Source organism: Montipora foliosa, chromosome 3 (genome assembly GCF_036669935.1).
Source record: "Montipora foliosa isolate CH-2021 chromosome 3, ASM3666993v2, whole genome shotgun sequence".
Lineage (NCBI taxonomy): Eukaryota > Metazoa > Cnidaria > Anthozoa > Scleractinia > Acroporidae > Montipora > Montipora foliosa.
In genome coordinates, this window is record NC_090871.1 from 20840396 (window position 1) to 20856511 (window position 16116).

The window sequence follows — 16116 nt, forward strand, 5'->3', positions numbered from 1 at the left end:
GCTGTATGATCGCCCTGTCGATGAGATTGTTCTTCTGGAGTCAGTGGATATGTCGGAGGACATGAAGCATTACTGAACTGAACTATGATCCGAACTTTGTATTCTTTCGAAGAACGTTTGGTTTGTGTCAAGCTTCCTATAAAATCTTTGTTATTGCGACCGATTTTAGGGGACGGAATGTAGGTTACAAAACGTTCTACGCGTTCTCGTTTCGTTTTCCTGTATTCTGTTCGCGCGGTACTGGTAGAGAATCTACGTCATTTCTATGCTGTTGTAATATTATGGTATGGACAATGTGCTCGCTCTTAACTCGACAGGTCAAAGTTCCAGTTTAGATGTTTTGTTTTTACATGGCCAATTCCTTTCACGTTTTCCTTTCGAACCTGCAAATCTTGTTCTTGTAAGTATGTTGTCGCTGTGGTATTTTCATTTCGCATCGTTTTATTTACGTTCGTTTTGTTTTTTTTGCTAGTCAAACTAGATCTTTGTAAACGAAATGAATATTTGGTTCGCATCTCTATGGAATAAAAGTTGTTTTGAGTATTCAAGTCTACACTGCTCAAACAAGTGAATAACAAACAACCAACAAACACACCTCATTTGAATTCTTCTAATGTTTCCCGCACATTGTTAACCTTTGTTCGGATTCCCGAGGGACATCCGTTTGTGGAATGTTTTGAAGCCGTTTAAAAATTTCGCAGCACATGTTTTATCCGGTTTAAAAACACGAGGCGTAGCTCCGATAAAACACCGCGGCTCGTTTTTTAAACAGTACATGATATCATCAATAGTCTTAAAGAATTGAATAATTTCAAAAATATGATGTACATAAGACAAAAACTAAGGGAGGGGGTGGGGTGGGGGGTTAAAGATTAGAGAGAAACAAAGGAATATTAATGTAACTGAAATTACATGTACATACAATATACATTTATTACTCATGCCGCCCAAAGTTGCTTTTCTGTAGAAAGCCTGTAAGCAACAATGATCCTTTTGCAAAGTGTTAAAAAAATAAATCTGTAGATAATTATACAGTATCAACAATGAACAAAAGGGGAGAACTACATTTTTACCACAATTGCTTGTAATCTCGCAATCTGATTGGCTAATTTGCCGTTGTCGATAAGAGTCTAGACAACTTTGTACGCGTCATGTTCGCGTCAATTTGTCACGCAACGTAATAGCCAATCAGGAACACTCATTTTGGGAAATAAACCAATCATCTTGTGACAAAGTTATAGACAACGCTTGTTTTTTCTTTGTGTAATGATTTTGGTCACGCTCTGAAATAACCCCATTTTTGGCGTTGAATTACTGTCCCCTAACGAGAGAGAATAGGGGGTTTAAGAAACGACGAAGGCTACGGCAACAATAACGCCAAAAAGTAGCAATATTATCGGTTAAAAAAGGACAAAATGATCGTGCTGCACGTGCGGCACACATGTTTGTACATTTCTCTCCCGTACTCGTCAAAACAACAACGTAAAATGACCAATTTTCAGGTCTTGATGGCAACGTGGACAAACAACAGTGAACCTTTCCTTCCCTCTCTTCACTTCAAATCCATACGTACCAATCTAGTTATAGCGTACTTTGCCCATATTGTACAACATAAACAACATGGAAATATCGTGAAACACAGCTCAAACTAATAGTCTGAAGTGACGTTTTCGTCGCTGTTGCCGTCGACGGTCGTGGTTTCTTAAACTCCCCAGTATCATCCAAAGAAACGTAAAATACTTTGCATTTCGTACTTTTATTGCCTTGGAATAAACGGCGTCCACCTGAATCTCTGTACCAAGTGTAGTTCACACCATCAAGAGAAATTTTCAGTCTGAAGCTGCAAGGAAGACAACAACAACAAGTATTGATTTCAAGATTCTTTGAACATATTTTCACCAGCCACTGCAACAGAAATGGAAAAGTCACTTTAAGTTGGGATGAACACCCCCAAATCTGTTCAATGCTGTGCTGACTTTCAGTGATAAAATTAATTTAACACTGAACAGCTATATTCTAAGTTGACTCTACTGTTGTAAGAAAGTGGTGCTGTTAGTAAATCTCTTGCTGTACAGTTAAACTCCAGGTATTACGACGTCTTATTCACATTTAGATGACTTCCACAGTACAGTACTGTTGTGATAACAAATGACAATAATTACGATGTAATCCAGTAATCATTCCTCTTCTGCAGGATGTCTTTCCCTCCTTGTACCGATACCCTTGAGACCAGGGCCAGCTGAGGTAGACGAACTTGAAAGAAGACATATTTTTGGTTGTGGTCTGATGAACACCAAGCATCTGAAATAATTTAAAACATAAATAATATTATCACATCTCCATGGCTTCGTGATAGCTACAATCATAGACAATTAAAACCGTTGCGAAGGTTAGCACTTTTGACGTCTTCATTGCTTCTCTCTCCTCCCCCCTCATTCAATGTTGTACAAAACTGAATGGTTTTGGTGGGAAATTGTTGTGTTACCTTCCAACATTGAATAGGGGCGAGGGGGGCTATAATTATAAGAGAAGGTGAAACTATTTCTTTAACAGAAGCGGGGTTGAAATACAGCTTTGGTGTGCTTTATTTACACAACCGTCTCAACTACTTTTGTCTATGATTGTAGTAATAGTATTAAAAAATTTAAGACTCACGAGACAACTTTTAAAAGACATGTTTCGGCATGACTCACGCCATCGTCAGGTTAATGTGAGGTTGTGTTGTTTAGAGACCTTATCGATACATCATGATTTAATTACGTGACAATTATGCTACAATTCAAAATGTAATATCACAGAAAAAGTAAGTTAATGTTGTGTTGTAACTGCGAGTTAAGTTCTGATTTTGGCCGGTTGATGTAGAACGCTTCTTTAAGTTTAAGAAAATGCCTAGACGTTTAGCTGAACGGCAGGTACAAAACGCAGGTCACAGGTCACAGGTCATTGTTTTACCTATACGGAAATTATCCTAAACATTCATAAAAGCTAACCTTAGGCCTAAAAACTTTTCTTTAGGCCTAAGGTTACCTTTTATGAATGTTTAGGATACTTTCTGTATAGGTTAAATAATGACCTGTGACCTGTGCCCTGTGCCCTGTGACCTGTGTTTTGTACCTTTAGCTGAATCGACAATTTTGAAACATCAACTGTACATTTGGCTTTGCAATTCGCTGAGTTGTTCAGATGCTTATGGAGACGTGAGACCTTTTATCAGCCCAAAGATGTTCCTTTATCCTGCTTGAGAAATGGCGTGACGTTTTGCCAATGTAATGGGAACTGCATCCCGTGCAAGTAAATTGATATACATTTTGTACAACAATTGATTTTAAAGTGTCTGGAACAGGATCTTTGAAAGTGAAAAAATTCTTGATTCGGTGGGAAGTAAAAACAATTCTTATTTTTATGTATCAACCTTCTAAAGCGCATTTAAAGCCAGCAAAGTAAATTAAATCCAATTTACGGCCGGCGGTCCAACTCGTTTTCCCACTACGACTTTTCACTTCAAACTCGTCGTACCACGAGTCCGGGTCAAGCGTGGAATTCCACAGGGTTCCTTACTGGGCCCAGATTAATAATTCTTCTCTTTCTACACGAATGATCTCCCTGACGCAATTAGCAAGGGCGAGTTGGCTCTACATGAAGACGACACCACGCTGTTCTACATCGGCCCTTATGTCGATGCTGTCTGCTCTGCACTTAATCGCATATTACCAGATGTCAATAAGTGGTGTACAAAATAACAAACTCACTGCTCACTGTGGGAATTTGGAAGTCATGACAATTACCAAAGTGGGGCTGGTAACCTATCTGGTCCTCTCCAGACAATTTGGCTGAGAAATATCATCCTAACCGACAATGACCCCAGCTGCTGCTTTCTGTAGGTATTATATCTGAATCTAAGTTGTCCTGGTTATAGCCCCAAACTCATTCCATAATGTGACAGGAGACTTAAGCCTAAGAAAGTCCTTGAGGCTATCTGTAGTACTTTAGTAGTATAGTCCTTAGCGCCACCTTCTGCATTACTGTTTGGGGTACTGCTCTCCTGCCCTACTAAAAGACCTTGCATGGATCTACACAAGGGCAGCTAGAATCATTCATAGCTTGCCAGATAACCTGACTAGTATGGAAATTCTGCAAAAGGCATACTGGCAACCCTTTTAATAACTAACTTTTACAAACAGAAACTGGCAGCACTGATGTACTCAGTTTATTACAACCTAGCCCCGAAACCAATATGTGACTTATTCTCCAAAAACAATAATTATAATATGCCATAGTGTAAGAAAATCCTCTAACTTCATTGTACCCAGGTTCAACCTCTCTATAGGAAGGACTCTATCCGATATAGGGGCTCCAATTTGTGGAATACACTGCCCACATTATACCAAACTATACCGAAACTACAACCCCTCGAAGAAAGATTTAAGCGAGACACAAAACTACCAGGAAAACTTGACTTCCACAAAGAGTCTTCAACGAAATGTAACTGGACAATTCGAGCAAAGCACTCAAAATCATCTTAAAAATCCAGGCAGCTTTAACGGGATTGAAACGCATGACCTCTGCGATGCCAGCACAGACTGCAGCCGCTTCTAAGCAGTCCATGCATGCTGGTACTCATTTTACCGACCTCGGAAGGATGGAAAGCTGAGTGAACTTTAGCGGGAAAGAAGGTCACCAAATATTCCACTCTCGGCAGAACCGGGAATGGAACCCGGGACCTTAGGGTTGGAAGGCAGAGATCTTACCACTGCGCCAACCCCTCCGCTACGGTAGGGCTCCGCTATTTGTAGGGCTCATTTATTGCCGTGAAAGGACTCTTTTATTGACAAAAAGTCTTGTTTAATCATCAATAAGAAGACCGACTTCACTTATCTTTAATAGCTTTTAATTTAATTCATTTATAGGGCTACTGCTTTTAGATTGTTTTGCAAACGTCTTTATTGTTGGTACACCATTTTATCCTATGCAACTCTTTCATTCCATATGTAGATACCAGTATTTGAATTTTAATATTATGGAAATACTCAAATGTTAATTTGTATATATCTTAAGCTTTAAAGTGTCAGGTTCACATCAGCCTCTGGCTGCCTTAACGTTTCCCTGCGACCACAAATAAATTTAAGTATATGTATGTATGTGTATGTACCTATTGTGTTGTGTGACAGTGGGAAATGTCAGTTACTAAATAAGTTATAAATCCTTGATCGAAAAAAAAAAAATGAACAAGGTTGGGGACAGAATATACAGTATGCCACCTGTCAGACCTCTTGCCTGCATTGAGATTGGGGTGTCTGTGAAACAAGTGACAAGATTTTTTCCACATGTACTGTAGAGATAAACTGATTTTTACTAAATTACCAATGTCTATACATCATCCTTTACAATGTCGTTCGTATTCATTACTAGAAAAGACATTAATTTTAAAAAAGGAAACAAGAGGAAACAAAAAAAAAAAACCTTTTTGTCCTACCATTTGCATAAAGTCGCCCAAATTTTGGCTGTGGATTTGAATGAGGGTTGGCAGATAAATAGCCATCTGGAATAAGACGACTCTGCATCCCTAAGTCTGTCCACAAGGATATCTCTGTTGGAACAACTGCAAGCTTGGAGATACGGAAACCATACTCTTCTTGGCGTAGAGAAATTGTGTGTATTCCTGGCCTCAACTCAAATTTCTGAAACAATGGAAAAATGATAAAGTTGTCATCAAAAACTAATAAACTGTCCAAATAAAAATGAATGTCTTGTTAAGCCATTAAATCCTTGATAGACTTTACTCTGTCTAATTCCAGACAATTATTTTACTTATCAGTGAGGGTTTAGGATTCAATGGGTAAGTTAAGAATGCTGTTCATCGCATTTATCAATCAACGTCACTTGAACAGTAACATTCATTAATAACTGCGATGATCAGATCTTAAGGTGATTCCTAAGTATTGCATTGCGCATCCCTACTGCGCACGATTTTTGCGTCATTAGCGCGCGCAAATTAGCGCGTGCACGTACACAGCGAAAGAAATTTCCCTCAAGCTAAGCTCGATAGCGAAATAAATGCTCATTTTCTTTTAAACGAGCATGGTGACCTGTATTTTTTATTGCATAATAATAGTGTGCATATTGTGCCCCTTAATTTAAAAGAAAACTAAAAAAAATTATCGGAAGCAAAAAAAGATCTAGGCGAAAGCATGTTGGAACCCGTTTCTCTGTGATGCAAATTATGACCGCAAAAATAACGACTCTACGAACGCTTTACGTCCACGTCGTTTCAAATAGTGTTATGTTTCCACAAATTTTATATAATATTGTTCTATATGCTCGACATTTTCTACCTGTTAAGTTTTTTTCCGAGTATTACTTTTATAAACTACCTATCGAGCTACCGCAAAATGTAACGTGGACCGATGAATAATGCGCCTAAATAGCACGAGTACAAGCATAAATTGGGTAAGATTGGCCCATCATATCTCTTAAGCGAGAATGGTGACCTATCATTTTTATTGTTTTTTTCGAAACAGTGCTTGGTAGAGAACATTCAGGGAAAGTTTTAAAAAAATTCATCGGGAAATTTAATTTCTGAGGAATCACCTTAACTTGATTCTCCCCGCAGTTCAAATAAACCAGTTGGTATACATGTATGGCTTTCATAGAAAAACTTTCGTCAAAAGGAAGTAAATTGAACCAAAAATGTAAAACACCAGTTACACTAGTATTGTACATGACTGTTCACTGTACAATAGTTCTGCAATTCTAGGTTAATACATTTTTCACTCATGCAACACTGTACACGTAATTTAATGCTGCCTGCATGTCTTCATTTTGTACGTGGTTCGTTCTTTTCAATGTGAGCAACTAGAGTAAAAACAGTAAAAATTGAATTATGTGCAGGATTCCAAGATATGAAAAGCACACTCAATAATGTCATGAAGTGTTCATTTTAAAAGTCTAATTGTCACAGTATCAGATATTTAGGCCCACACATATGGGGCAATATGGGGCAAGATAAGCCAAGAACTACGCGGTAAGACCAGTCTTCAGGCATTCAGAAGAGGGGTGCGTGCTCTCAATGTGCTTGGTTTGCTGGACGGCATGTGTGGCTGCTGTGCATGCTCATCTTAGAGTGGTGGGTAGGCAATATTAGTGGCTTTTGCTGTGTGGCTGACTGGTGTATTGGGAGTGTACTGCTCCCCTATCCTCTATTTAATTTGTCTAATTTAAATTTCTAGACTTTTTAACTTTCTGAATTATGTATCTACATGTATATTTTACTGCTGCTTATATGTTTGTCCTATATTGTCTCTTTGTTTGTCTGTCTACCTGATTGTCTGTTTTGTCTATCTATTTGTCTTGTCTTTGTTTGTTCCCTGCTTGTCCTATACTGTTTGTCTGTAATAATTTTATATATTGATGTTATTTTTATATATTAGGGGTGGCGAATGGTTCATCAAAAATTCTGGGTCTCGCAAAATTTCAGTCGAATTTCACGGGTATCGCAGTCTCGTTTTTTGAGCAATTATGTGCGTCTCGCAGTCTCGTTTTTTATATGAAGGTGTCAAACACTTTGAAGTCTCGGTCTCGCAATCTAAAAAGTCAAAATGTCTCGGGCGCGCAAAGAAAAACGCTGGTCTCGCCGTCTCGCAAAGTCTCGCATTTACCATTCGCCACCCCTTATATTAATGATATTTTAAGAATATATATTTTAATATTTTTACATAATTATACTTTATTTAATCTTATATTATATTCATTTTATTTATTTATAGTGTCCACAATTAGCTCTTAGCTACATGTAAATACCTAGACACTTAAGTAAAGTTTATGTATGTATGTATGTATGTATGTATGTATGTATGTATGTATGTACGTATGTATGTATGTATGTATGTATGTATGTATGTATGTATGTATGTATGTATGTATGTATTGTCAACCACACAATTATTTACAACAGTGATGTTGATGTTAGCATAGAGACATGCACATATAATTTCCTTTAAGTTTATCTCTCAAATACTGTGTCTACATGTACAAACAAAAAACTCAACTGTACCTGAAGGTAGTATTCAGTCCACAAAGCATGGGAAACCTTGTGTGGAGGACGCCACCTATACCAATCTCCCTCATCAACTCTGAATGAGATATCATTTGTTTGGTTCGATATGGCAAATGTGTGCTTCCATACAACATAACTAGCAGTAAACTCCACCTTAAACTTGTAAATAGCGATTAAGTCGTGTAGTGAACCCACAGCTTTCACATACGTCTCTGAGCCCATTTCGTGGACACTATACGCAGGACCTAGAAAATCCCAGCAAAAAATTCAAAGGGCTGCATCTTAATTTTTATTCATGCTGTAAGTAGTGTTGGACAATGTACATTCATTTAATCTTTTGTCACATCAACTGTAGGACACTTTCCATACGGGTACATGTAATGATAGTGTAGAAATTCTGGATTCAAAATATTAATTTAATACAACTTTAGGTGGAAGAATTGATGAATTCTACTAACTAGTTTGAACAGAAGTTGCATGATGCTGGATAGACTTCAATTTGCCAAAGAAAAGAAAAAATGTGATAGGCACTTGAATATTAAAATAATGAAAAACTTCCTGTCAAGGTACATGTACAGAGCTACATTTGTACACTGTACCCTGACATGCTGTAACAGTACTTCATACCAAAACCAGTAAATGAGTTGACCTTGAAAACCAACCTTTATCGTAAGGCATGTCTGCAGAAATCTCACATCCAGAGATAGGGACTTCTCTTGTTTTGCATACCTCCAGGGGAACTTGCTGGGGCAATGTCTGGCAATCCAATCGGATGCCACTGATCGCCACATTAGCCTCATCACATTGTTGGTACTTGCAAGTTGTGCAAGGTTCACCATTCTTTAAGCAGTTACTTTCTGGCAATGTGTGAACAAACTGGACCTGATATATGCTAGAAGAGTTCAAGTCTACAAAAGCAGCTCGCCAAGAAATGTCTCCTTGAGATTCTATCATTTTCCATCCTGAAATGATGAAATTGATGCAGAGGTTAGCATTTTCAGACCGATGAGGCAGCTGCATGACTGACTGGTTATGGCGACTGAATTTGCACTCTGTACATGTTGTTCCAGGGTTCAAGCCCTACCAGTACCTTAATGCCTAGACTACGGGTGGAGGCCGACAGTCGGCCGACAGGTTTTTTGGGGAGATCTTCTTTACAATTACCGGAATGCTGGTTCAAGTTTAATTTATCCTTGTACAATAAAATTTATAGTCACCTAGGCTAAATTCCTGGAAACAGAAATAACAGATGGAAGTCTTGCTGCAACTTTATACTGTAGAGTTTGTCCCAACAGACAGGAGAAAAACTCGGCCTGCTCTGACTTTACACTCACTAGCTTTGCAAACGAACTTGCCTAAATAGGCTAGTTTCGAATTGTGCAGCAACAAAAGAACAGAGTCAAGGTTCGGGGGAATAATTTGCATTTTCCTTTGTTTTGAATAATACAATATGCTAATTATTCCCCTGAACCTCAACACTATTCTTCTGTTGCTGCACAATTCGAAACTAGCCTATTGTCTGGTTGCAAACTAGTAATCAATGCCAGTTGAGAAGAGTGAGAGGATCAAGAAATTAGAGACGTTCTCCTGGAATCATAAATAATATCAATATTTTACTCTTTCAAGATACTTTTTTCCTTAAAATGCCAATCACCTCAACACACTTTTCCACTTTAATTATTCTCTGAAATCGTCCAAAATAGTCATCATGTTGTTTTTAGAACCTTTTGATCGAAAGTTTACTTTTTCATTTGCTTTGAAAGATGGAAAGAGTGGTCAATATAACTTTGATCAATTACCGAGCAATGAAGGGGCACATGTTCGATACTGGGAGATGTCACAAATTAATTTGCATTGCTATTTTCAAAGAACTGTCTCAATGCGGTATTGAGCCAACAGAATAGAGAAATCTCAATCAACAGGTTCTAAAAACGACACAATGTATTTGGGACAATTTCAGGGAATACATACTGTAAATTGAAAAAGTGTGTTGCGGTGATAAGTACTCTAACCCTGCTGGTTGGGTGTGGAGCAAACTTTGTCAAGACACAGCAGATGATGAAAAAATTCAGTACAATGAGTTTACAAAAATCACCAAATTCTTAGCATAAAATTAATGCATTGGCAGTGGCTCAGTCTATTCCTGATTGTAAGTTATTAATGCTCTAACAGGCTGGAATGCTTACAAGATTAATACTCCTACCCTGTAGTAGTCTAAGACAAACACACACTCCACACATCCAGTACCTGAATCTGACCATCCACCAGGGTGGCTATGCAAAGGATTTTTTTTCTTGACCATCACTTTAAGTTCTCCTACATCAACACCGAACATATTCCAAAAGAACCGCAAGGTGCAATGTTTAGCTCCTCCTATGTTTGGACTGGTCAATGTGACTGGATTGCCAACAAGTAAAAAGACAAAATTAATAATATTTAGGAAATAGAGCTCTTGACAAATTATTGTTGTGTTTAGAGGGCATGTTGCACATGTTCGCACCATCAAATTTGGAGGACAATATACAGGTGGCAAAGACGGATGAATGAGCTTCTACAAAGTCACGTAATAACAGTTTTATTTACTGCTATTAACATGTGTGTTATTAATGTGTGTGTTTTGAACCTAAGTTTACTCAACTTTTAAATGAATTCTACATAAATTAAAATAAAACAAAGATAGTTTTAAATGGCCCAAGAGGTCATTTCTTAAAAACCCTTAGTTTTGCAAAAGCCTCTTGTAGTGTTTCTATGAAATATCTGGATTCTAAATGACATTTTAAAGTAGCTATTGACATTCATGTTTGACTTATTTCGCTTACATGACTTGTATTATTCATTACTTCATTATTCTTTTTTATAGTCTAGTCTTAATTAATTAATTAATTTAGGCAGTGCAGGTCCACATCAGGGCTTTTGTCTTGCCAATGATTTTGTAACCTGCTTTTAATTACCAAATAAACCATGTATGCACATAATGTATGTCATTCTTAGTGACTCAACAATGACTTGCACCTTTTGCAACTTTTCTCACGATGATAAACATCTCTTGCTAATGGCCCTCTAAGAGTGTTCACAGCACACTCAATATCACTATTTCGCTTCTGAGGCCTTTTGTTGCAATGATTAAATAACGAGATATAGATGTAGCACTGCATAATATTACTAATTTAAAAGGAGAAAAAAGACACTGTGAAACTGCCTATGAACCTTGTTAACTGGTCACAGAGATCATGGAAGCAAAATTCAGGACCATAAACATTGTGCTGTACAGTACATTACATACCAAGGATGAAAAAGGGTTATGCTGCCACAAATCACTCTAGGACATGTACACAGCAAAATTTGATTATTACTGATAGAGATATTGTAAGTATGGAGGAATATAACATCAATATTGACGGTTTTTAAAAAAATACAATATCATCTGTTGAAGTAATGCAACTTACACTGTTTGCTACCTAAAATAACATCGAAACACTAAACTTATATTGATTGCTACATAAAATAATGTCAAAACTTACCAGTAACTTTCAACTGCTCTAAAACATACCGTTACAATAAAATAATTATTATTAACTGTATACAGGTAGCAAATCTACCTTATTACAGTGAATTTCACAAAACGTTTGACAGGCGGTTTGCGAAGTTCGACAAAATTCGCTTTGAACTTGGGAATTTCTTTACCTAACTGTCAATCAAAAGACAAACTTTGAAATGAACTTGGGAATTTCACGCTGAACTTTGTGAGAAAGTGATGGTGCAGTAATTTCACCATAATGATTGCTCTTGATTGTTGTTTTGAAATGAGTGGCTTCACCATGCAAGGAAAGGCAATTCCAAGTTTTGTTCAGCAGAAAATTATTGAAAAGCTGGGTAGAATGGAAAAGTTTATCTCAAATAGGACAAGAACTGAGACTTCCCAAACAAACCATTGCCAAAATTGTTGAGGGAATATCGAAGACAACAAATTAATGAAGAAATATCACTCAGTCAGTGAATGCTGAATGATGTGAATATTTACGTGGATTGTTGTAAAACTACCAATTCCAGAATTTACAGCAGTGTTCAGTGTTCATTCCCATGAAGTTCGGCACAAAACTCCCAACTTCGTTTCGAAGTTTTCCATTTGATTGACAGTTAGAAAATGAAATTCCCAAGTTTGAAGCGAACTTTTGAAATTTACAACAAACTTTGCAAATCACCTGTCAAACGTTTTGTGAAATCCACTGTAAGTGCGCAAGAGAGAATTAAAAAAAACTAACCTGTTGCATGCTTGCAAAAGGCTCTTTCAGTATTGTAATATTACATGTGTTTGGGTTTGTACATTTACATGTAAATGAGCATACATTCGTGCAGTTATACTGTCTCTTGAAAGTTTGGAGAGAACCCAGAACCTAAAGTTGCTCTTGACTATTGTATGCATAGTAAGAGAAATTCAGTGTCTCTTGACAAAAGATAGATTGAGTGATCCCCGCACTTAAAGGTGTATCTGGACAGTTCAAGAAATTGTCGCTTAACGCTTATAGACACCTGGAAGATTCAGGCGGCTTCAACTGGATTGGAACCCATGACATCTACGATGCTGATGAAATTCTCTAAAAGCTGAGCTATGAAGCCACTCAGTTGGAAGCAGGTCAATTTGTTGGGCTCACTCATTCCTGTGAAACGACTGACAAATGAAAGAAATGTATATTTGAAGTCCAGGTTATGGACGAAAGATAAGATAGATCCTGGCACTTCATGGGAATGGACAAAAATTACATTATTTTCTTTCATACAGCATCTCTTCCTGAACACCTTCTTTTGATACAACCCTCTTTCACATTTTTATCGTCAGCATCACCGTTGCAATTTATAGCAAAGACAGGTCACTGAACAAACAATTATAGTACTGTTATTATTTACACCTTTGATAGTTGTGCTCTAGATTTAAAGTATGACGTCACCTGTATTTTTTCTAGTCTGATTATTCATGCATTGTAGTCTGGGTTTGAAGAAATAGGAAAATAAATAATTTGAACTGAAAAAGAGGTGCCAATCAACTTAAAGGAAAACACAAGAAAATGACTTTAGTGAGATTACTTACATGTACTCTTGGCAAAACTTAATTCAAGTAGGAAAGTGCACCATGAAGTCAAGTGGATGGCATACTGTAGAATATGGCCCGCAAATTAACCAATCAGTTATCATCGGGTACTCATTATCTGATTAATAAAAATGACCTATCGCTAATCTGTACCTTCCTCATTTGGTCTAGCAGAAGTTGTGTTAGTGTATGCATAGTAAGATCCCTTGGGATGGCCCCACAATGGTCCTGTATTTTCCTCAGGAGTAGATGAATTGGTTGTTACCCACAGCGCGCTACCTGTAGGCTTGTTGGTCCAGCCACAAAGATTAGAGCCATCCGTAAAATCACATGAAAGAACAGTCTTTCTTGAAGCTACATTACAACCTATGCCACAAAAAAGAGCAAAAAATATACATTTATAAGTGGAATCACAACAATATTTCTTTCATGCGCAGTTACATGTATATAGTTAAATTACAGCTAATTAATTAATTAATTAATTAAATAATTAATTAAAGTACTGTAGTTGCTAGTTTTGAGCACCAGAACATGTAATTTGAGCCTGATCTTGGAGCCATATCCTTTCTAATGTACATACATGTTTGAAGTCTCTATGATGCTGGGACAACAAAGTTAACAGACAAAAATTAATGAAATTAAAAAATCTCTCCAAATTTTTTTCAAAATCTCAAAATAAAAAAGCAAGAAAACCAATTGGTACTCTAAAATGAAGTTTTAAAAAATTGAGAAAAAAAGCAATGTTTGACAATAAGAAACCACAAAAATAATAAAGGATTCCAAACCTTTGAAAAATTGTGGAGGATTGAAAAGTCATTTTGACAATACTAACAAAAATTATTACTTCCAGATCAGTTATGTAAGAGATAATTACCTAATTGAAGATCTTTGAAAGCTCTTTACTCTGAATTATTAGTTGCATTAAGCATCTTAAGAAAATTGGAAATTTTCAAGATGTTTCATTTGATACTACAATTTCAGATCTTTCGTACTGCAAGTTTTCCTTCATTTGTGGAGGTACAGTACGTATATAAGACAGTATATATACATGCTTTATAATTTTATCTGAAAACATAAAATGTTCCTGTAACCTGGGTCTATATAAATGAGTACTGCTGGCCATTTTACAGTTGTTTGCTCAGTGACCTTGCCTATGAATGGCTCACAGTGAGGTTGCCGGTGACTTTGTATTGATACAGACCTCACTGCTTTTATCATGTAAATTGTTTTGTTGTAATTCTAATTAGTCTAACATTAACAATAGAAAAGCACAAAGGTTTGTATCAAAGCAGGGTCACTGGCAGCCTTGTTTCCATTCTTATGCCAGGTCGGACTTAGCTACAACTGTAAAATGGTCTAGTTCTGTTTTCACTCAATTTTAATGACTGTTCCTTTATCACATCAATGATCAAGTGCAATTGTTTCAGTAAAATTAACACATTTAATCACCTGTCAACGACATGCTCATTGTTCCATTCTCACATATACTGGAACACTCTGACCACCCAGATTTAATCACTGTGTATGAGTTATATAATGTACTGACACAGTTGCTTCCCTCATAAAGAACTTGTGAGGAGATATTACACTTGCTGGAGTAAACAAGAACTCTGACTTGAACATAGTCCCTTCCTTCCTGTAAGTTAAAATCATTGCCCCAGCCACTTTTTACAAGAAGGGGATATCCCTTCTTGGATCTGTCGTTCTTGCTAGGGGCCCATATACGCACTCTGTTTTCATCATATGCAAACACAACACCCCCGTATTCATTTGCCCTATCGTCGTCCGAATGAGCAGCACCTTGTGCTTCAAAGACATAACCAATATTTCTTCCATTCATTGCTCTGAGTTGAACAAGTACAAGTGCTGGCAACCTGTTATCACCATGCTGGATTTCTTTGAATGACCTTTGGCCTCTCTGTCCCGAGAAGCCTTGCCAGTCAGTTTGGTACGTTGGTACTGGTAACTGGTTGACCCAGAGTAATATCTCTACTCTACATTTTGTAGTTCTCTGAGTGTTGGTCCCACCACCCCACTCTTGACCAATGAAAATACAACCAGTATTACTGTTCGATCCATTTGGGGGCCATAAGCGCACATACCTCTCATTATACGCAAATATCACCCCTCCAAAGTTACTTATCGGGTTGGGATTCTGAGAAGCTGCAATCGCAGGAAACCAAAATCCTGAGTTTGGACTTTTTTCATTTTTCGTTTCATCAGGAGAAAGTCTTACCACAACCCTCTCGGGTAATTGTCTCAATTCGTGATCAATCTTTTGATATAGTGGGCTCGATATCCTGGTGTCGATAACGTTCTCGATTTGAAACGTTGGCGCCGGGCCGTCCTTCCATACCTCCACAACAACTTCGGCCTCGTCCGCTTCTTGGGCGTAAACTTCGCCACCCCATCCATCTTCGACAAATACTATGTGACCATTTGGATCTGTAGGTGCCCACACACGAACAACCGTAGAGTTGTAAGCAAAAATAACGCCACCATAAGAACTTCGAGAAGGCCACGACTGGCTTGAACCTACTGCACCAAAACAAAAATCGCGGTTCGGTCCCTCTAGGGGTTTTACGTAAACTCGAACGTAAAATGGATCCACATTAAGCCCATGAGGGATTTCCTTGAAAGAAAGCGAACCTTGATTTGATTTCAACGTGAAATTGGTCCTAAAATCTGGCTTTGGAAACGTTCCAAGACGTGAGCCGTAAAGCAAATTTTTTGCCCGTATTTCGCCGACATGAATTGCTGTCAACAACGTCAAAACAACCCGTACACAGCGAAAAACCAGAGCTTCATGCGGGAAAGAAGGCATTAAGGCCACTTCAACTGCGGAGAGTCTTTAGAATAGTGTTCAAGACTGGACATCATAACGTTTTCCCGTCAATCGATGGGCTTCAATAAAGCAGTTATGAGATACACGTTGTAAACACGAGGTCAATATAATTTGCTATGGCTGAGGATAACA

At 37.6% G+C, this 16116-nt stretch overlaps 1 protein-coding gene across 1 annotated transcript in view; it reads right to left on the reverse strand.

Annotated features, from left to right (window-relative positions):
- LOC137997052 (uncharacterized) overlaps positions 1–16105 on the reverse strand; it is a 42074-nt gene extending 25969 nt beyond the window's left edge. Inside the window, exons 1-8 of the mRNA XM_068842770.1 lie at positions 14589–16105; positions 13293–13505; positions 10301–10450; positions 8716–9015; positions 8051–8298; positions 5474–5678; positions 2163–2301; positions 1755–1840 (exon numbers count right to left, since the gene is read on the reverse strand). Of these exons, the coding sequence (XP_068698871.1) occupies positions 1755–1840; positions 2163–2301; positions 5474–5678; positions 8051–8298; positions 8716–9015; positions 10301–10450; positions 13293–13505; positions 14589–15963 (2716 nt within the window). The 5' untranslated portion in view covers positions 15964–16105. The remainder of the gene's footprint in view (positions 1–1754; positions 1841–2162; positions 2302–5473; positions 5679–8050; positions 8299–8715; positions 9016–10300; positions 10451–13292; positions 13506–14588) is intronic.
- Positions 16106–16116: the final 11 nt, after the last annotated feature.